We start from the raw sequence: 21140 nt of genomic DNA, 5'->3' as shown, positions 1-21140 counted from the left end.
TAAAATAATAAATCACGACGTTTCGGAGGCAACACAAGTCTCCGTCATCAGGTGGGACCGTCACAGCTAAATTTACTGTATCAAGTGAGGCAAAATTCCAAGAGACAAGCTCTTAAATAAATACAAGTTAAGGGGGAGGGGGGGAGGGACTTATCTGAATGTGGTAGTCAGTGAATGGAACGTGTTGGGGGGGGGGCAGGGCTAAAATAAAACCAATCGGTGTCCTCGACTTGGGGTTGTAACCGGTGTTGGTTGACAATCCAAATACAAAAAAGCAGTACTGTTAAACGCTGGAGATGTCAACACTCGGTAAAGTAGAATAGTACCTGTCAAATCAGATTGTACAAATATGTGTAGTTAAATCTTTTTTACATGGTTAATAACATAATCATTGGAAAGATGTTATTGACCATGTAAAAAATATTTAACTACACATATTTGTACCATCTGATTTGACAGGTACTATTCTACTTTACCGAGTGCTGACATCCCCAGCGTTCAACAGTACTGCTTTTTTTGTATTTGGATTGTCAGCCAACACCGGTTACAACCCCAAGTCGAGGACACCGATTGGTTTTCTCTTAGCCCCGCCATTCCCCCCAACACGTTCCATTCACTGGCTACCACATTCAGATAAGCCCTTCCCCCCTCCCCCTTAACTTGTATTTAAGAGCTTGTCTCTTGGAATTTTGCAACACTTGATACAGTAAATTTAGCTGTGATGGTCCCACCTGATGACGGAGACTTGTGTTACCTCTGAAACGTCGTGATTTATTATTTTATTTATATTATTATTTCTATTATTTTATTATTTACTTATTTTTCCCCCTACGTGACTTTACCGAAAAAACCTAAGAGTCTAGTATGGGTTTCTCTCCTCAGCTTCACCTCTCAAATTGTCATCTGGATCTACAACGTCTTCCTCGCTCTCTGACTTGCTGCTCTCTTATAAAGAGGGCTGCTCTTTCTCCGGAGGAGTGGGTATGGGGAGCTCATGGCAGTGTGGCACCATGGCGATGGATGAATGAAGGTCCGGATACGTGATAGCAGGTGCATTGTTGCCAGTCCGACGTTTAGAAAGGTCCACCATGCAGAAGTAGCGGTTGCTTGAGTGGTCAGGGTTCCCGCCAAATTCTTCGGATAGCGAACATCATGGCTCTCTTTCCCCCTCTGTACCATCCTGCAAAAATACATTTATTTTACCCATGAATAATGTGTAAGAGATTCTCGCAACATTTTTCAAAGATTATATATTTTTTCAATAACATTGAAAATTGTAAAACATTTAAAAATTATAAACTTTTACAATTAAAAACATTGTAACAAATTTGATAACATAAAATTCCGAGGAACAATTGTCCATCTTACCTTCCAGAGTTTTTTTGCATTGTTTGCAGGTGAAATTAGGTGCCCAGGGTTTGTCTTGATCCCCGACAGGCATGCCGAAATATGCCTTGTAGGCCTCACACATCTTAGCAGATGCTTCCACAAAGTACTTTTTCGCTCTTGTTTTGATAAATTGGCCGCAGACATAGCAAAATGCGTCTGCCGGATGCTTGCAGCCTCTTGATACCATCTCAGGTAAATGCAGATTTGTATCCACTTAGGCAGCTGGAACTAAACTGAACTGGTGGGCTGAAGGCCCCTGTAATTATACTACTATTTATATCACTGGAAAGTTTTAGAATGTTCTAGAAGTTACTCCAGGTTTATTCAGCACTGAATCTATATGGAATGTTCTGGACAATAGGTAAATTTCAAAATATCATTGTTCTGGTCACAAAAGCAAAGTTTATGGAGAATAATAACGATTTTCTGTACTTTTACGGCATAAGCAATTAGGAAATAACACTTACTACCCGGGAACAAAAATAAACATTGTTACACAGTGTAATCATTGTGTTATGTCCAACTTAATTCCCAATTCGCCTCGTTATGCTAATATCGGCACAGCTATCAGTCACATTCGGTTTCCCCACCACCCAGTTCAAATATGTCGACAGCGGACATGATGATCAATGCAGCAAAAATGTCAAAAGCAGCAAAAATGACCAGTCCAGCAGGTGCTACCACCAAACTCGCCAGGAGCTTGATGAATTGGTCACATTCAATAATACATTACTGATACCTCTGACATTTCCTGTACAGTCTGAACGAAAGTAAACCTTGAAAATATATTTTGCACGTAACTCACTCTAAGTGGTAAAGGTCGAGTAGATAAGCACCGATATCAGGTTACACCGAGGAGATTTATTAATCCCGATACCGAGCAGACCTTTGTTCTAGGAGACACTATATATATGGTCTCCCTAGATTTACAGACACCAACGAATTTTCTGAGACTCTGGTCTACATCCCCTCCTCGTCGCTCTTCCTCACTCATCTTCTCCCTTCTCCTTTACATCATTACCTCTCACCATCTCTGTAATGGAGGTCACAGCTCACCTGCTCATCCTCACCTGTCTGGTGGCATCCTTTGTCACTAAAGGTGAGTGTGATGTGTATTTACTTCGTAGAGAGACAAACGGACACACAAATCACACATATACACGGACAAATATATTGCATATAGCCTGTAACAGACTGTGGAGGCAAGTGTTGTTAGCAAGCACCTATGAAGGTCAGCACGGTACATAAGGGGGTGAATGGCCAACACCACGGGAGACCGCATCCTGTTATTTGATGAGATTGGCGTGTTCCTGTGATGCTCGAAGCTGTCACGAAGTATTTTTCAGTACCAGATGAGGCTCCTACTGTCTCAAAAATGACACTTGTCCATACACTGTCTTGAATCAGAGTTCCAATTGACTGCAGTGCAGCCATCTCCATATGTAATCTTCCACACATGAGGACAAACTTGTCATCACCATAGCATTGAGGCCAATGCCACTGGATATACTTGGCTTGTGCATAGATTGGCTGGTCCGCAAAAAAATGGAGGTGTTCATCCTGGATTCAGAAATTCCGCCGTGTCTCTGAGTTTATCCATAACGTGCTTTATGGTGACAAGAGGACTTGCCTTATTTTAGAAGAATGGCAATATTGTTACGATTGCTGACAACATTTCTGGCATATCTTTAATATGCATCGTTAGCTGACCACGATATACTTAGAGCATCATCCACATTATCATTGTTGTGCACCTTCTCAAACCATTAATACGCCATCGTACGATGTGCTCTTCATAACCTAGTACATTGTATGGACAAAATTGAGGTTTGGGATCGAGGCGGATTTGGATTCTTTTTCGTGACATAAGCTGGTTGAATGTTTGCCGGAGAGTCTGGAAGCTCTGGAACTGTTTTCACCTTTCCTTCTGTGATTTTAAGTGGTTCACGCATCTCACCTTCATTGTCTGTGCTTGGATGATGGAAATAAACTAATCAAAATATTGTATTTTACCAGGTTAGGCCCACTGAGCTATTAGCTTTTTTCAGAAGCGACCTGGCCACAAATGATAGCTCAAAGTAGTGGCTTATCATGTGGTAATTTATTGCAACCATATCTAAACGCGTGTTTCTAAATGTGGAGAGACCCGGAGAGAACATCCAAATTCCAAATATACAAGCGTCAGGGTCGGGATTGAACACACGACCTTCTGCATACCAGGCGAGGGAAATAATATCTCGCCATTAATATCTTATCTAGTGCCATGAAATGATGCGGGTTTTGTTGTTGCAAGTTGGATGATCAATATTGTCCGTGGCAGATGCTTTAAATGACAATTTAGTCAGAGAACACTACCCCATCTGCATCTCTAAATTTGGCGCGGCGGCGGCGAGATGTTAACTACCTGGCCTGGTATACAGGAGGTTGTGGGTTCGATCTCGTCCCTGAAGACTGCTGTATATGTGGAGTTTGCATGTTCTTCCCGTGGTATTGTGGATCTTTCTCGGGGTCCTCCGTTTTTTTCCGGATTTCAGCTCAGTTACATAGGTGACTTGTTTCGAAAATTCTGTGTCCCGCAACAGTAAAAACCAAACCTCTAAAGCTGTGTACACATTTTGTTTACTGAACTGTTGTCCACAAATCCAACGCGGGAATTTACTTTTACCGAGAACAGAGTTTTATTTTGAGAAGATATTCAATTCCAGATGTAGTATTTAACAGATGCTGTTTAACACACATGCTCAACATCTCGTAATAAGCAATAATGAGGGTGAAGGTCATTCCTGGTTGTAATCGTTTACCTGTTAAGCTGAAGCCACCATGACTTTAGATGGAATACAACACTTAAGTATTTTCCGGTTGCTCGACGCAGTTGAGTCGTGGATCACAGTCAATGGACATAAGAGTCAGAGTATCGCATAGACGCAGATAAGAAGAGGAGGAGGGGAACCTAGGTGAGTATGTGGGTGAGGAGGTGAGTGAGGAGGTTAGTTGAAAGTCGTAGTGAGAGGGAGCCAACACGACGGAAGGCCTCTGGCAAAGTTTTTATTTTTTTCTTCACATCAAAGTAAACCACAACACGGGCACTCCCATGGCAAGCCTTATCTCCGCAAACTCTCACAGACTCCCAAGAAGTTCCTCTCGCCCCCCTCAGACAGATACCCACTTCCTTTTCTTTCCTGCTAAATATCCCTCCTTCAGGATTCCTCCAATTCCCTATCTCATATTCGCGGCTTTGATATGCCACTTTTATTTATATCTCTTGTGTATGGTATTGCGTTCCTCGTCTGACCCTTACATCACATTGGGTATGGTATAGTGTCCGCTAACCTAACCACAGCATGTCCCAATACGACCCTTACAATATTAAAGGCACGGTAGGCAGCGGTGTAGGTGGTGGCTTATGAACGGGACCTTAAAGCACCCCTTCCTTCGACTAGCTCGCATGCAGCTCTTGGGCAAAGCCCAGCACCTGCTTAGCCCCGTGCTAGTGTCACGGACGGCAAAGGCGTCGGTGTTGGCAGCAGGACGCTGGTTGATGACGCTGGCAGATGAACCTTCGAGATCAATGGAGTGGCATCTGGCTGGCATGCAGAAAACACCACTGACTGAGTTAACGGATGGCAGCACCAAGGCCAGTTAGTGGCAACTCATGGATCCTTATATTCTGTGTGTCACTGGACCAGAATACATGAGACCAGAGAGATGGAAGCTGGAGGCACGACAGCAGCTTCTCTTAATCACTGTGCAAGGTGTGGAAAGCAAAGAAAGTGCTGTGGTGATGGAGTGGATGAGGTAGTGACAGGCTTGGGGAGCTGGGAGCTGTTAACAAAAGCTCTGCACAGAGAGGGCGCAGACATGATGGTCACAGACTCGTTGATTGAGCGACAACAGTAAGAGGCAGCAGTCTGGGCGTCCAGATAACCCTATTCAGGGAGAGCACTGTCTGTACTCAAGGGGGAGCCCCTAGAAAAAGTTTGGTAAGGAAAGCTCGCTCATTTCAAAACCTGGTTGGCAAGCCGTAGCCAACAGGCCTTCAAACGCCTGGTAAGAAATTCTGAAATTTAAAGATTGCTACTTTGAATGTCCGGACACTACTTGACATGGTTGCTTTTGATCGACCTGAGAGAAGGACAGCTCTTTTGTTCTATGAACTAGCTTGTCATCAAATCGATATCGCATAATTTGTGTCATGGACTCTGTACCCAAATTGGAGCAGGATATGACAACATCTTGCCAGAATTCATTAAACACCTGGGGCCTCGATCTCTGACCTGGCTAACACGGTTTTACAAAAACGTTGTAAATTTCAACACGATCCCAAAGAAATGGCGAACAGCAAAATCACCATACCAAAACCACGAAAAGACCCCACACTTGCAGACAGCTACCGCTCAATCTCTCTCCTATCATTCCCCTAAAAAATCATCAAATGCCTAATTCTCCATCGCATATCCCCTGCCGCTGAAGAAGTCCTCAGCGTGGAACAGGCAGATTTCTGCAAGGGCCTGCAGCACAGCAGAACAGGTTCTGGCCCTCACCACTTACATCCAAAATGGCTTCCAAAAAAACCTGAAAACAGGAGCTGTCTTTCTTGACCTCATAGCTGCTAATGACACCGTCTCGTGCACTGGCCTCCTGCTGAAGCTGTCAAGGTTCTTTTCCGACTGGGTAACCAAAATCATAACTACACAATTGAGCAATAGACGTTTCAGAGTTCACCTCGGAGAGGCAAAGAGTTGAATGCTGACTTTGTTCAACCAATCTAAGAAGGCAGTAGATTATGTGTGGATTGCAGCGACACCCCCAGGATGTGCATGGATGGCGCATTCGTTGGTCATGGGTTTGATGGTTTGGACTTTACTAAAGTTGTAGCTGGGCGATTATTTAGTCTTCCATTTATGTAAGGTGCCCGAGCATCTCCCATGTTGCTTTCGAGCGTGGTTTAGCGAGGTCCATGGTTGTTGCGTGGGATAGAGAAGCCCGGTGCTTCCACAGTTGGATTCTCAATGAGGTTTATTGCCACACCCATAGCCACCCACGACTCCATTCAGCGAGTGTAAATATTTTAATTTCATCTGCTAGAGCGGCGGCACGTATTGAAAAGTGTTTCCTGGATTTAAATCTATGGCATGTGGGTTCTGTTATGTCTTGTTAGAGCGGCACAGTGATTTTGTGCATAATATTGTGGTAATTCCGAGCCATCGTGGCGTCCCATCGGATGTTGTCTGGTGTAACGTTCATCACCACAGGAAGCCACAGGATTCCAGGGTGCCGCTGATCATATGAAATGTGGTGTTGATTTCGGTTGCGAGATGTTAACTATCTCACTTGGTATACAGGAGGTCGTGGGTTTTATATTTCGAGTTTACATGTTCTCTCTCCCCGTGGTCGCATGGATTTTTCTCCAGATCTTCGCTTTTTCCCTACCACATTTACAAATAAGCATTTATAGTATTTGGCTTCTATACATTTCCACGTGATAAGCCACTTCGTTGAGCTATCATTTGTGGCCAGGTCGCTTCTGAAAAAGAGCAATATAGCTCAGTGGGACAGAAAAAAATATTCATATTATTACCGACCTGCTTGGCCACAATAGATGCCTGCTTTCCTTATGCAAACTTAAACCCAGATTTTGGCTCTCTACCTCCAAATTTATGATATTTTCCTAGCTTCGAGGCATCCTAACCAAAAAGCCTTCTATATCCCCTCATCCTGACATTATTATGAAGAGGCTACTCTGTCTCCCTTTTATAATACATCACCTGATAGTTATCAACATCGTTTGGCATTAACCGTTACCCCTCAGAAGAAGACAGAACACATCTGGTTCTCTTTAAAGCATTCTGCAGCAGATGAAAAGACAGAAGAGATGTGGAAAAATCTCCTCAAAACTCTTCATACAGCCCCGTTAAGAGAGACGCAGTACAAATTCCTTCACGGATATTGTCTAACAGTTCATGGACTGAAATAAATGTGTTTATAACATTTAACTGTCAGAGATGCCCTACCGACACACCGCAATCATACAAACACGTGTTCACTTATTGTCTGGGCATTCACTGCTTCTACCAAATTATCGCGTGACATTTTAACCACAAACTGGTAAACAAAACTGCTATGTCTCTAATATGACTCCAACCCCCGACCTGCCCAAAGACGCAAATAGTTTATTTTCATTTTAATGCAATTGCCAATAAATCTGTGACCGCTCTCGTTTCCAGTTTACAGTCATGGACCAATGTGTTGGTCAAGCAGGCCACCTTCGCGCACCTGAGTGCTAAAATAATAGGGAAATACATTTTGTTAAGGTATGGGAGTCTTACCTTGGATCGCCTCCGATAGGGATCACAGACTTAGTTCCTTGGGTGGTTGGCTAGCACCTCCCCCCCTCTACTCCCCTCTACCCCCTCTACCCCCCTTCCTCGACTTAGTTAATAATTAGTTAAATGTGTAAAAATGTAATAATAGATTAAATGAGCAGCCTGAGATATTTAATTTTATCGATGTGCTCCATTTTATTCGTACCATTTACATTCTCAAACAAACACCAACCACACATATACTTGCCATATTTGTCGTAATCTTACATTTAAATTGTGTTTGCGTCTTTTTTGATTGTGCCGGTGAAGTGGGCTGTGTATTTACATGTTTAATAAAATATTGCTTTAATAAAAAAAAATGTCAACTGCAATAATAAGAGCTCGTGGTGAATGTAACAATATTTGGTTTCTTTAGGCCTAGCTTTGAAGTGCCACACTTGTACCACACCTGAGACGTGCAAGAAAATAACAACTCCTATCGACTGTCGCATTGGGTTGAATGCGTGCTACATGACAATCACAAATAACAGTAAGTACAGTACACGTGGAAACAATATTAATCAAGGGTCTGTCTCACCAAGTACAATCTGCTCATATACTGATATCTTCCAGAGTCTAGACTATGGGTAGATGGGTGGTGCCATGGTAACATTTGTCTCAAAGCAAGAAGCTCCGAGGTTTGATTCCCGATTTGCACCTATCTGTGTGGGTTAGTATGTAACTATCTTAATTTAGGAGCTTTCGTGACTGCAGGAATTATTCTTTGGTTCTTTTCGGTTAAGTCACGTCTAAAAATAAAATAATAAATTAAAATAACATATTACGACGTTTCGATTGCAACACAAGCAATCATCATCAGGTATAAAAGAAATAGCAACAAAAATCTAACTAGAAAACTATAGACAGATTAGTATGTAACTGGTGTTGGCCATAACGTGCCAACTAGTGCACGGAACAGTACCACGACATATTATATGCCGTGATAATAATAGTAATAATTAAAAAACATGTATTTAATTGTGCTAAGTCTCGATCGGTGTCCATCCTAATGTATGGGGTTCATTCGTGGTTTCACAATGTTGTGGAATAGTGCCGCGTACTGAAACTTCTGCAAAAAAACTATCGTAGCTGTATAAGTCTTCTTGGTCCAATTGTTGTATGGAATTGGTGTAGCCAATCAATAGCCAGGGTAGTGCTGTGGGGAGAGAGCAGAGTCTGTCAGAGTTGCTCCACCCTCAACCGAGGGTAAATGCACAGCGCTTTGCCAGAGAAGGCTGAATCAGGAATGAACCGTCATCCAAGCAACGATAGTGATTTTAAATTAACACTTAACCTACTTAAAGCTTGTGTGACACACTGATCCTGCCTTTTATTGTTTTCACTCCGACTTTAGAGATCGTTGTCCTGATGATGTTTGCCGTAGTCTCATTTAATTATTATCTTGGATGTTTGTATTTATTTCAACTTACTAATCGTAGGTACGGGGAAAGGACAACAAACTAAACACAAAAAGCAGTTCATAAGATCCAGTGGCTTCCTAATATCGGAGTTAAAAGCGTTCCAGACGGCCACACAACCGCATCTGAAAGTGCGCGATGCAGTGACTGTGATAATTGCCACGTTGAACGCTTGAGGACGTGTCGGGTGGTGGAGGGTTGATGTGGTCTATTGTCAAAATATTACTTTTGAATAAGAATTGGTGCTGACATTGCCCAGCGTTGTTGTAGAGGTTCGCGGACCGACACAGCAGGCAACCCTGGTTAATACTGCGGTGTGCGTTCACGATAAAAGCAACATCCTGAAAAAACCCACCATATCACTGACAGTGTACATTAAAGAACCCGTGATGTTGTTAGCACAGCCAGTGGGCCATGTTGTGCCGGCGTCATGGTGCAAATTTGCCAAATTTGAAAAAATACAATACAGTGCCACCTTAACAAGAAAACTTGGCAAGGCCCTCCTGAACAACAATCACGAGAGTCAATGAGGCTCTTCTGGACATATAAGGATCATAACAACGAAGTAGAAAAAGTCTTAATTTAATTAACAATGATGATTTCTACACAAGCCAACCGGCATGCGTAATGAGTTCCCGTGACCGCACTCAGGCTTGGTGTTAGCGAGAGGCTGCCGAAACTACTGTCACGGAGGAGGAGGAGAAAACGGGATCACCAATGCCTGCTGCACTGAGGACGGCTGCAATGAAAAGGCCCCTTCACTCAAGTGCTACGCATGTGCAAACATATATGAGTTGTGCAAGACACCGATCGAGACCTATTGCGACTACAACGACCCGTTTTGCTACAAGGTTGTGCAGAAAGCTGGTAAGCCCGTTCGTGTGACGTTCACCTCTTGTCTCAAAGGTTCAGGATTCTAATCTGGCAGCCAGTTTATGTTAATGCTGTCACTTCATTAAATATGAAATTCGTGCCGTCTGTTTCACAGTGGATGTTACAATTCTCCCCTGACGTGATTATAAATAAGTAGTCCATTGCCTGCTAGCGCCTTAGTCCAGATTTACCTACCCTCTTTGATACATTAAACTGCAGATTACTCAATGGAAATTACACACCATCAGCAATCATCGCTGCCCTATTGCCCAATTGCAGGCCAGGTGTTGAGTCATCTTGTGCCTCACAGGGACAGCTGCCACTGGGGTTTGCTTTTTCAGGTATTTGCCCATGCAACTATTTCCTCGCTCATTTATTCCATTATTTGTCCAAATCTGTAGTTCAGATAATTAAGGAGTGAGTAATTTGCCATGGAGTTGCAGTGGGTATATCTATACATGTATTTATTATTGCACTTGTTTACCCAGAAAGACCTCATTGAGTCTCAATACTCTTATTTAGGAGTGTCCTGCCAAGTGCATTACAGTGGGGAGCCAGGACACTGTGTGTAATCTCAATTGAGTCATCTGCGTGTAATATTTCTGCATTGGCATGCTTGCTTAATACCAGTTACATTGGGGAAATCTAACCCAGGTCCTCTTTACTGTGAGGCACAAGTGTGACCACTGTGCCACCGCCCTGTCGTCCAACATGTAATGCTGTAATCAAAAGTAATAGTTTCCCATGCCAACCCCTTGATGTCTCTCTCTCTGTGTCTCTCTCTCTCTGTGTTTCTCTCTCCGTGTCTGTGTTTGTCTCTCTCTTTCTGTGTCTCTCTCTCTCTCTGTGTGTGCGTCTCTCTCTGTCTGTGTTTGGCTCTCTCTCTATATATGTCTCTATCCGAGCTTGCATTCTTTCACACCGGATGGCGGTTGCTTGTCTTGCAATCTAAACGTCGTGTATTATATTATTTATTGTATTTTATTTCTACGTGACTTTACTGAAAGAACCAAAGAGTAATTCCTGCAGTCCCGAAAGCTTCAAATCAATTTTGAACCCCCTCGACGGGGAGGATTTCCACACAACTCAGATTTAACTTCAAATTTAGCAATTTTGGGAAGAACGTAATCAACCAGGTAATGTGTTAACTGTTGTGTTAGCCGAATCTCTGTGTTGCATTGCATTACATTTCTAAGTTTACTAGGTTTATTTTCTCAAACTTAACATTTCTCTCCCCCTGCCGTTTACTATTTATTCAAACTTACAATTTCTCTCCCCCTGCCACTCTCATTGACTTGCTTATTTCTCTGCCCCCCCCCTCTCTATATAATGTCTCGTTACAAAGGCGTTGTTTCTCTGTGTGTCTCTGTGTGTGTCTCTCTCTGCGTGTGTTTCTCTATGTGCCTCTCACCCATGTGTCTCTTTCTCTGTGTGTGTCTGTCTCTGTGTGTTTGTCTCTCTCTCTGTGTCTCTCTCTCTGTGTATGTGTCTCTCTCCGAGTTTGGATTCTTTCACACCTGATGACGGTTGCTTGTGTTGCAATCGAAACGTCGTGTATTCGATTATTTATTTTATTTTATTTCTACGTGACTTAACCGAAATAACCATTGTCCTCCTATCTTTAATCTGTTTGATATGAAAAAAAAACTAAAAGAAACTGGTCCCTCTCCAAACGTCATTGCCAGGTACATATATACTGATCCTATTGTATCCATGGAAACAACTTCACGACGAGCCACTACCACCTGAAATGTGGTCTGGCCACACGTGTGAAAAACACCGTCACGGATTCTGATGTATTTTCCCCCCATTAAAGAAGCCACCTCCATCAAGATAGGGGGAGTTGCACATTACCAACAGGTACAAAGGGCCTGCTTCAAAATGGTCACATCCAATGCTACCAAATGCACCAATCCCAGCCGTATGCAATAGTGACTTTAATAATAGAGGTTTTTGACTTATATCGCGTACATTAATAAATGTGTCGTTAAAACCCGCCACCACCCTACACAGCCAACTAGTTAGGGTTGTCACGTGAACAGAACATGCCAATTCTTCACTAGTACAGCACACCGGTGTGTTGGAGAGCCAAGCAACAACATTTGGAAACTGAGTACGACGTTTTGGCAATAATTACAACTAGCTTCATCAGGCGACAGCCAGATTTCTGGAGAAGTTTTACCGTTTTGTTCTTGCACAATGATGGGGGGGTGGGGATTACTGAGGCAACGTACATTATGCATGCACATTATGCGAGCCCTTTGAACTTGTCCTTCCTGTCTATTGTGTTTATTAAAATAGCCCTATCAACGGTAATCCCTATTGAAGTATGCTGCCCTTTGTAGGCATGCATTTAAATAATGTATTATTTGATTATGCGCTTCCACGCAGCACTGAGACGGTAGCTATTTTAACGGTTAAAGTTATTTTGATTTCAATTTCTATAGATTCTCTAATTAGTATTGGCCAATAGTAGCTAGTTTTGCATCAAACGTCAACAAAATTAATTGAGTGTCCTTGTTGGCACGCGTGTTCTGCTACTGCTGGCAGTTGCATTTGGGAGAATTTAATATTTTTCAGATGTTCTGTTAGTCTCGTGCTGATCATTCGTCTTGTTTGCCTAACATAACATTTACCACACGTGCAGTTAATCCTGTACACACCTTCTGTTGATAGCTTCGGAAATACATCTTTTGTACCAGATATTAAATTCTGTATTTTATTTACCGTTCAAAATCTGACTTGGATGTTTTGTTTTACAAACATCTGGCTATTTGATCAGTTACTCCCTCAATGTACGGTATTTTTATCGTTTTAATTAATTGGTCAGCTTTAATGGTCTTGTTTTTGGATTTGGTTTTGGTATTCAATGCCCTGTTGATTTGTGCATAATTGCAACCGTTCATTTGCAGCGCTTCTTTAACATGTTGAATTTCACTTCTCAGACTGTCACCATCTGACACTTTCTTTGCTCTATGAATGAGCGTCTTGGTAAGAGCAGATTTATGTGCGGGGTGATGGTGTGACTCTGCATTCAGATAGGCCAGAAATAGTAGAGTTCTGTCAGCTTCCACTTCCATGGATGGATGGGTTTTGCGAGTTGAGATGATTTAGAAATGCATTCACTGTATCTTTGCCGTGTGGCCAGACCAACAATGTGTCATCCACATATCTAAACGAAGCAGATGGTTTTAGTGTACTTGAAGCTATTGCTTTTGTTTCAAAATCTTCCATGTACAAATTCGCTATCACAGGAGACAAAGGAGAGCCCATTGCTGCTCCTTCCTTTTATTTATAGAAGTCATCTTGCCACAAGAAGTAAGTGTTCTTTAGACACTGTTCAGCTAGTCTTGAAGTATATTTGGCTAAACCGTTGTTCATTACCAGAGTGTCGAGCAATTTAATTGACTCATTGACCGGAACCCTCATGAACAGAGAGGTCACATTAAAACTTACGAGAATATTATTAGGATTAAGCTTAATATCTTTAATTATATTTACGATATGTTCAGAGTTTTTAATGAACGAAGAGGTCCTACCAATGTAGGGCTGTATTTGTTTCAAACTAGATTCGAAGCTTTCGTGACTGCATGTATTACTCTTTGGTTCTTTCGGTAAAGTCACTTAGAAAATCAAATCAAATAGTAATAGAATACCACATTTCGATTGCAACACAAGCAATCATCATCAGGTAAGAATTAATGATAAAAACAAATATAGTAAAGTTAGAAACACATCTACGCCTCTATATAAGGAACGAAACAGGAAGTAAATCTGGCTGTCGCCTGATGAAGCTAGTTGTAATTACTGGCGAAACGTCGTACTCAGTTTGTAAATGTTGTGGATTGGCTCTCCAACACACTGGTGTGCTGTCCTAGTGACGAATTGGCATGTTCTGTTTACGTGACAACCTTTACTAGTGGGCTGTATCGGGTGGTGGCAGGTTTTAACGACACATTTATATATTTACACGATCTAACCTAAAAACCTCTTATGGATGATATTGGTCGCGATAGCCTACGTGTTAAAATGGTGACTTTAATATCCACCAGACTATGTGAGGCTATGAAGTAAATTAAACCGACTGCAAAGACCTCACAGACTGGATGTCCTCAGAAGATCTAAAACTTGGCTTTGATCCCATACGGTGAGCAACTTTCCACTTTGTTCACGGGAAATGTGACTACAACCTGGACCTTACCATTGTTGCAGCAATACACGTTGTCTCGCACTGCCTTTTTTTGAGGGACCCAACTTGAAATATCTTCACACATATGTCATTACGGCGTTTTCGACTCAGATCAGCTTAATATACAAAACGTGCAACTGTTCCTTCCCCCACACCCCCGATGAGCACGTGTGGGTGCCGATGCCTGCCCCCCTGCCCCCGCTGGGCGAGTGGGGTATGACGTCCACCCCCTCCACTCCCTCCTCCCCCTTGTCGGCCGCCTCTTGCCGGGCCCCCGTCGATCGGGTGATCGCCCCCCCTGCGCCAGCGCCCTCTCTGAGGGACATAGCTAACTGGGTGGCTCACCACCACCCGGGGTTATCCTGCACACTCCTGCATACACCGCCTCAAAAGCGAATGCGGTGGCGTGAACGCACACGCCCCTGCAGGCGCTTATTTCCAACACACGCGCATAACCATGCGCGCCCTTGCAGGCGCTTATTTTACACCCACGCACGCGTAAACACGCGCGAGGATTGGCGAGCAGGTTTTAACTCACCCCGCCCCTGCCCTAATACTTACACGGCACGGCTGCACGGGTGCGCGAGCGTCGGCGGCCGTTTATGTTTTTAATACACGGGTGCCTCACACACACACTCAAATTACCAACACCACGCCGAGGTTTCACCCACACACAGAAATCACACTGCACTGATACTCTGTACTAAAGTTTATTAACGGCGCAAATACACACTACCTGGGGGGAATATTTCGTTAGAAGAACTTAGCCGAATTCAGCCTACAAACCCAGTCACTCAAACTTCCTACCACATACCTCGGAGCTGTACTCGTGGCGTCACACAGACGCTCTGAGAGTCGGAGGGAAAAGGACGAGAGAAAACCTTTCCTATCACTGCCTCGTAGCAGCACTCACTGGCATCACACGGATGCTGCGAGCGACTCAAGGAGGCAGGACGGCAGTGAGTCTTGACGGCCCAGAGGTTGAAGACAAGAGTCCAAAATCGTCCCGGGCTCTTCTTTTTATTTCCTTAACTTCAAAGGCCCGGGGTGCCATTGTACTGTGTAGCCAATCGTGCACTTACCTGTGGTTACTGCCCTCCTGTTACAGCGTCCTTCCTATAGTCCACAGCGGCAGTCGCCGGCCACCCATTGTCCCTCATTTTTCATTGTCTGGAAGGGCGCTTGCGCTTTTCTTGCTTAATATTCTGCCCTCCGTCCCCCCCCAATGCTATGAGTAACTCATTGCGGTTGGCCCAGGGAACCTTTATTTCTGTGCCCATACAATTTTAAACCAATTTTTGGGGCATCACAATGTAACCTTTCCTGCGAGGGTCAGCCAATCTCCTGGCACCGGGAAACCGTGGGACTTTCCCTCTAGGGGCCCTTCAGATTAAAACCCGATGTGCCAGGCAATCCCCTGCCAGGACACTATGTGGGTGCATGTGCTGCGTGTGTGCGTGTGCTCAGGGTGGGGGGTAGTGGACAATCACGGTGCTTGCGGAGTTGCTCCGTGGTCGTGGCACCACACACAGCTGGCTGCGTACAGTGTGAAGGAAGTTCAACATACATACCATATTTTTGAAAGATAAAAGTGAAAACAGGTTTCATGCATCCTGCAAAATACTCTTCAACTTTCCCAACAGCCAACCTTGGCCCATCAACACACATGTCGACATTGACATGCCTCTGATTGTATGGAAACAAATCCCATGTTGGAACCTGGCCAAAGCCAACTGAGACTGCTATTGGGAAGCTGTTGAAAACATAGCGATCTGAATCCTTGCAACACCGAAAAGCTGTTGCCAATTCGTTGGCCTCCTTGCCTCGACCACTTAGAGGAGTATCCCCCGTGGCTTCCAATAATAAGTAACTACATACAGGGCAAAGGAGATGCAGTATCTGCTCCGACATGCACAACCAGGTTGTTAAGGCCCTGCTCTAGTCTCCAGACTCAGCCAGACGCCAGCAGTAGATTGAGTGTGTTAAAGGATTGGACTTTACACACTTCAGTTGCCATGCCTGGGCTCTTCTACGACATCGGTAGATAGATCTTGGATCCACTAAAGGTCCACTTGACAAAAGCACCAAAGGAGAGAAACACCATAAACTACACCAGACAATTTCCTAATTTCCTCGACAACACCCCACTGCCATCAGCACAGATGAATACATACTCTTTGGTTCATTCGGTAAAGTCACATAGATAGAAATAAAATAAAACAAATTACGACGTTTCGATCGCAACACAAGCGATCTTCATCAGGTGGGACAACCACAGCAAGAAAATGCTGAAGTCTACTGGAGAGCTGCCGTGACAAGAGGTTTTGGTTAAGAGAGGGGGGAGGAGGCAAGGGGGGAGAGAGAAAGAGGGGGGTGTGGGGTAAGGGGAGGGGGGCCGCGTGAGCACTCGGGGAAGAGGACGTGATGCTGGGGGGGGAGTGGGCGGGGCTAGAAGTGGGAAGGTGGTGGAAGAACAGATAGAGGACGCGAGGCTGGGGGGGGGTAACAGTAAACCAGCAGGTAATGATGGAAACAACAACAACAACAAGTTAAGGCATGACCTGGTTGATAACATCCTTCCAATGATTGTTCAATTTGTATCCATCTTCTCGGTTGAAGTTTTGTCTATGTTTATATATCTGGTTGGCTTCATGAACAAACCTTTGATAGTAGCCCAAAGGTTTACAGAGTACCTTGGTCTCGGAAAACACAATATCATGCGAGCCCACAGCGTTATAACAATGTTCAGCTACGGCTAAGGTATTGGTTTTGCCGTGTTTCAGATGTGCCTTGTGTTCGCGAACACGGTCCGAGACATTTCGTTTCGTTTCCCTAATGCAACTGCTACCGCAGGTACAACTTAGTTTGTAGACTCCAGGGTATTGCATTTCAGGAATGCCCTCCACAGATGGGATTAGATCACCGATTTTGTGTACTGTATTGAATCGGACCTGGATCTTGTGTTTGTTTAAGATTTTGGAAATCGTTTTGGTAACACCTGCTATGTATGGTAAAGTGATGGTTTTGATTGGATTCTCAGGAGATTGTTTCTCCATGGTTGGAGAAACAGCTTTGCGAATAATGAAACGTGGTGATTTGTTTAATTTTATGTTATTTTTACCTACGTGACTTTACCGAAATAACCAAAGAGTATGGATTCCTGCAGTCACGAAAGTTTCAAATCAGCATAGATTAAGTCAAGAAGGGTTTAGCCAATGGTTAAAAAATGTGTACCCCAAAAGCTGGGAAATGCGAATGCACTCCAAAAGCAAGGCAAGAGGTGATAGTCATTGTTACACTCAAACCGGGCAAATTGATGACCCAGAAAGATATTAGCCGCTATCACTTCTGTGCACAACCTCCAACTCCTAGATATCATCCTCTGATGAATCGTTCCTCTTATTGAGTTAGTGATCAGGGTTTAAAAGTGTTGCATTTTGTTACGTTAAAAACAAAAACATACGAAAAACGTCGATGATCTGATGTTACCGGAAGGATCACCGATGTCAAAACATCGGTGACAAGTTTGATACATACTCTTTGGTTCTTTCGGTAAAGTCACGTAGGTATAAAATAAAATAAATTAAATCACGACGTTTTTGGCGCAACACAAGCGTCCGGCCCGAAACGTCGTGATTACATTTATTTTATTTTATACCGACGTGACTTTACCGATAGAACCAAAGAGTATGGATCCATGAAGTCACGAAAAGTTCAAATATAGATTGACAAGGTTGATGTTTGTGTTCAGGATTAAGACCTCTTTCTATATTTTAACCTTATGATTTTATTCTGGCATCTCATAGCTATTTTACTGTTTTATTAATTTTCCCTTCTCTTTCATTTTATTTTGTGTTTTAAACATATTTGTATTTGTAAATTTGGATCTTGCCATGTGTGAAATGCTTCGTATGCACAGTATCTATTTTGAAATTATTTTGCACCATACATAGACAACCGTGCGAGCCTTGAACCTTGTGATATAATGGCACTCTATAAATACAGATTATTATTAAAACATCGATGAATCAGAATTAAAACATCGATCTATCAGAAGAAAACATTTACATTACCTGATGTTTTTCGATATTTGAAGAGTAATGGTTCTATTGCTGCCTCTATGACAAATATACCACTGCTTTCTCATTTCCCCCTCAACCTCCCCTTAGTTATTGGTGTTCATATCACGCAGGGCTGCCTCAGTACGTGCCGCGAGGTGTCCTCTGAATTCTACACGAGCTACTGCTGCAAGGGAAACCTGTGCAACGGTGGAGACACCGCAGCTCCTCGCCTCCTTTTCACAGGATTGATTCTAGCCCTGCTGGCGGCCATGACGAATCTCGTGCGGAACTAGGATAGGGGGCCAGGCACAACCATGTTTGTGCAAAGCTTTACTTCTATGGCTGTGTTGGGTGGTGGAGGGTTCATAATGACACAGATTTGGTCAGATCATTAGGTAATCTACTTCAATAAAATCAATCACGAGTCATTGATAAAGCTGTTGAAAACATGGCGTGTGTTTGGTTGCAAGATTTGTTGAATCAAAACGGTTCAGGTGTTTTCATAATCATATTATTTGGTTATTTCGGTAAAGTCACGTAGATAGAAAAATAATAATAAAAAAATAAAGTGACTAAAAATAAAATAAAAATAATAATAAAACAAAAAACACTAATGTAGACTGTAACCTGGTTCTAAATCCGAGTGAATGTACTGGCCGTCTATAATGTAGACTGTAGCCTGGTTATTAAGTTTGGTGTGTGTACTGGCAGTCTATAATGTAGGCTGTATTCATGGTTTTTAAGCTATAATGTAGTGTCTACAGTATTGACTGCCAGTACACTCACGAAACTTAATAACCAGGTTACAATCTACATTATAGACTGCCAGCACACTCACTCCGATTAAGAACCAGGCTACAGTCTACATTATAGACGGCCAGTACATTCACTCGGATTAAGAACCAGGTTACAGTCTACATTAGTGCTTTTTGCTTTATTATTCTTTTTATTGTATTTTTAGTCACTTTATTTTCTTATCATTATGTTTCTATCTACGTGACTTTACCGAAAGAACAAAAATAATATTAATTCCTGCAGTCACGAAAGTTTTAAGTAAAATTTCATAATAATAATTATGCAATTTATAATGCGTACGATATTTCATAGCCATACATGACCAGTGACACGACATGCACGGAGTCATGAGCTCAATGTCACTCGAAAACAAGCCTAAGGAGTGTCACTTTATCTTAAGTGTCTCTTAAGAGAAGGTGCAGATTAAACACTGCTGTGAGTCTTTCAGCGTGATGCTGGCTGCGTTCCAGACGGAGGTACCTGCCACGGGAAATCGAAAGGCGGCGGTTTAGTGTTGTGATTGGTGGGAAATAATTTATTGTGTAATTCCAAGCAGGTACCTTCTTCCATGCATTTCTTCGAACCTTAAATGTGAACATTCTTTATTTAAAAAAAATATAAAAGTTTAAATACAAATGAGCTACTAAATGTGAAATGTGTATCGTGTAAATTCAGTTTTAGTGATGAAATAAATCAATTGCACTTCAGGTTTAGTGTTGTAGTGTATTTGTCTCATGTTAATTCCGAATATTGCTGTTCCTATTGGGAACACAATCGTCAGTGATGATACTACAGCCATCTTCACGAACACTCACCCACAATAGGCAGTCCAGCACTCTGCTTCGTCACCTAACTGCAAAACCGCATTCCACACGCATCTCAAACAACACCTGTTGATGCGTCTGGCCGGGCAACGTGTCAGAAGAGCATAAGTCTTTTGGCTCTGACCATTTCATGCACTGCAGGGCATCTCGTGCGAAGGCGGACCTCGGCATTCGTCGTGTTCACTGAAGTTAATGTGGGAGTATCCGTCGCAGGGACCACTGGTGGAAGGCATCCAGCTTCCTGCTCAGGGACGCCGTCATTGACCATGTCTCTGAGCCATACAGTAGTATGGGAATGATGTATGTATTATATAGGCGATTTTTTGTTGCTGTTGTAATACTGGAATGCCAGATGTGTCAGTCGAGCTGTTTCATACGCTTGCGCGCAATTGAGATTTGTATTTTAATTTCAACCTCACTGCTTGCATAGTGCAGCCGAGATAGTTGAACGATTTTACCAATTCAACATTGTTGAATTGCACTTCAGCCAAGTTGTGGGGGTGCTCATCGGTGGTCTGTATTTTTGTTTTAGACCAGTTTATTTCCAGGCCAAATAAGAGGGTTTCACTATGCATCATCTCCAGGGCTAGGAGTAAAACTTCAATCATTTCAGTTGGTAAAGCACCATCATTTGCATAGTGCAGGTCGGTGAATGCCTCGTTGCCTAGGGTTACTCACAGCGTGCCTTTGTGGACCGTGCGTTGTAGTATCCAGTCCAGTGGGGCAAAGAACAGGTTCGGGGCAATTGTGCAGCCTTGTCTTACTCCACGATCTTCTGCGGTAATCTAATACTTGTGAGGAGCAGCCAAATAGCTCTGCGGTCGACAGAGTCGAAAGCAGGCTTGAGATCTACATAGGCTAATCAGAACAGACGCCGAAAACAATAAACAAGTTATTAACACTCGAAAATATAATGAAATAACTAACCACGAGGCCGATTTCCTAAGCGAAAACGGCAAACATAACAACTAAAAAAATACATGTGTAGTGACGTAGAATTAGCTATGTAGCAGCATAGCGCTGGCTGCGGGTGGGGAAAGGGATTTGCAGCTTACAGCAGCCGTGACAGCAGCAGGCCAGGTGATACACTCGAGGGAGAATTAGGGGAAAGGTCACGGAAGGGACACACCAGGAACCCGCGGGTAGGTTCTGGCCGGGGGCGGAGCGAGGCCACGCTGACAGTATAAGAGGGGTTTTGAGTGGGATTCCAGTCGTGCTGGGAAACGTAG

The 21140-nt window shown here is 43.2% G+C and overlaps 1 protein-coding gene across 1 annotated transcript; it reads left to right on the top strand.

Annotated features, from left to right (window-relative positions):
• Window positions 1–2314: 2314 nt before the first annotated feature.
• On the top strand, window positions 2315–19794 carry LOC144737996 (uncharacterized). Its single transcript, XM_078620931.1, has 4 exons — window positions 2315–2488; window positions 8128–8241; window positions 9821–10036; window positions 18401–19794. Exons 1-4 carry the CDS (start codon window positions 2428–2430, stop codon window positions 18583–18585), a joined length of 576 nt encoding a protein of 191 aa, XP_078477057.1. The 5' UTR covers window positions 2315–2427; the 3' UTR covers window positions 18586–19794.
• The last annotated feature ends 1346 nt before the right edge of the window (window positions 19795–21140 follow it).

This window comes from Lampetra planeri, chromosome 76 (assembly GCF_965212315.1).
Source record: "Lampetra planeri chromosome 76, kcLamPlan1.2.h2, whole genome shotgun sequence".
Taxonomy (NCBI): domain Eukaryota; kingdom Metazoa; phylum Chordata; class Hyperoartia; order Petromyzontiformes; family Petromyzontidae; genus Lampetra; species Lampetra planeri.
The sequence above is the reverse complement of the archived record's forward strand: the minus strand, read 5'-3'. Positions and strand labels throughout refer to the sequence as shown.

Coding starts and splice junctions, on each gene's coding strand:
- LOC144737996 (XM_078620931.1), top strand. CDS start 2,428: ATGGAGGTCACAGCTCACCTGCTCATCCTCACCTGTCTGGTGGCATCC. Junction 8,242..9,820: donor CATGACAATCACAAATAACA/GTAAGTACAGTA, acceptor GACCGCACTCAG/GCTTGGTGTTAGCGAGAGGC. Junction 10,037..18,400: donor CAAGGTTGTGCAGAAAGCTG/GTAAGCCCGTTC, acceptor ACCTCCCCTTAG/TTATTGGTGTTCATATCACG.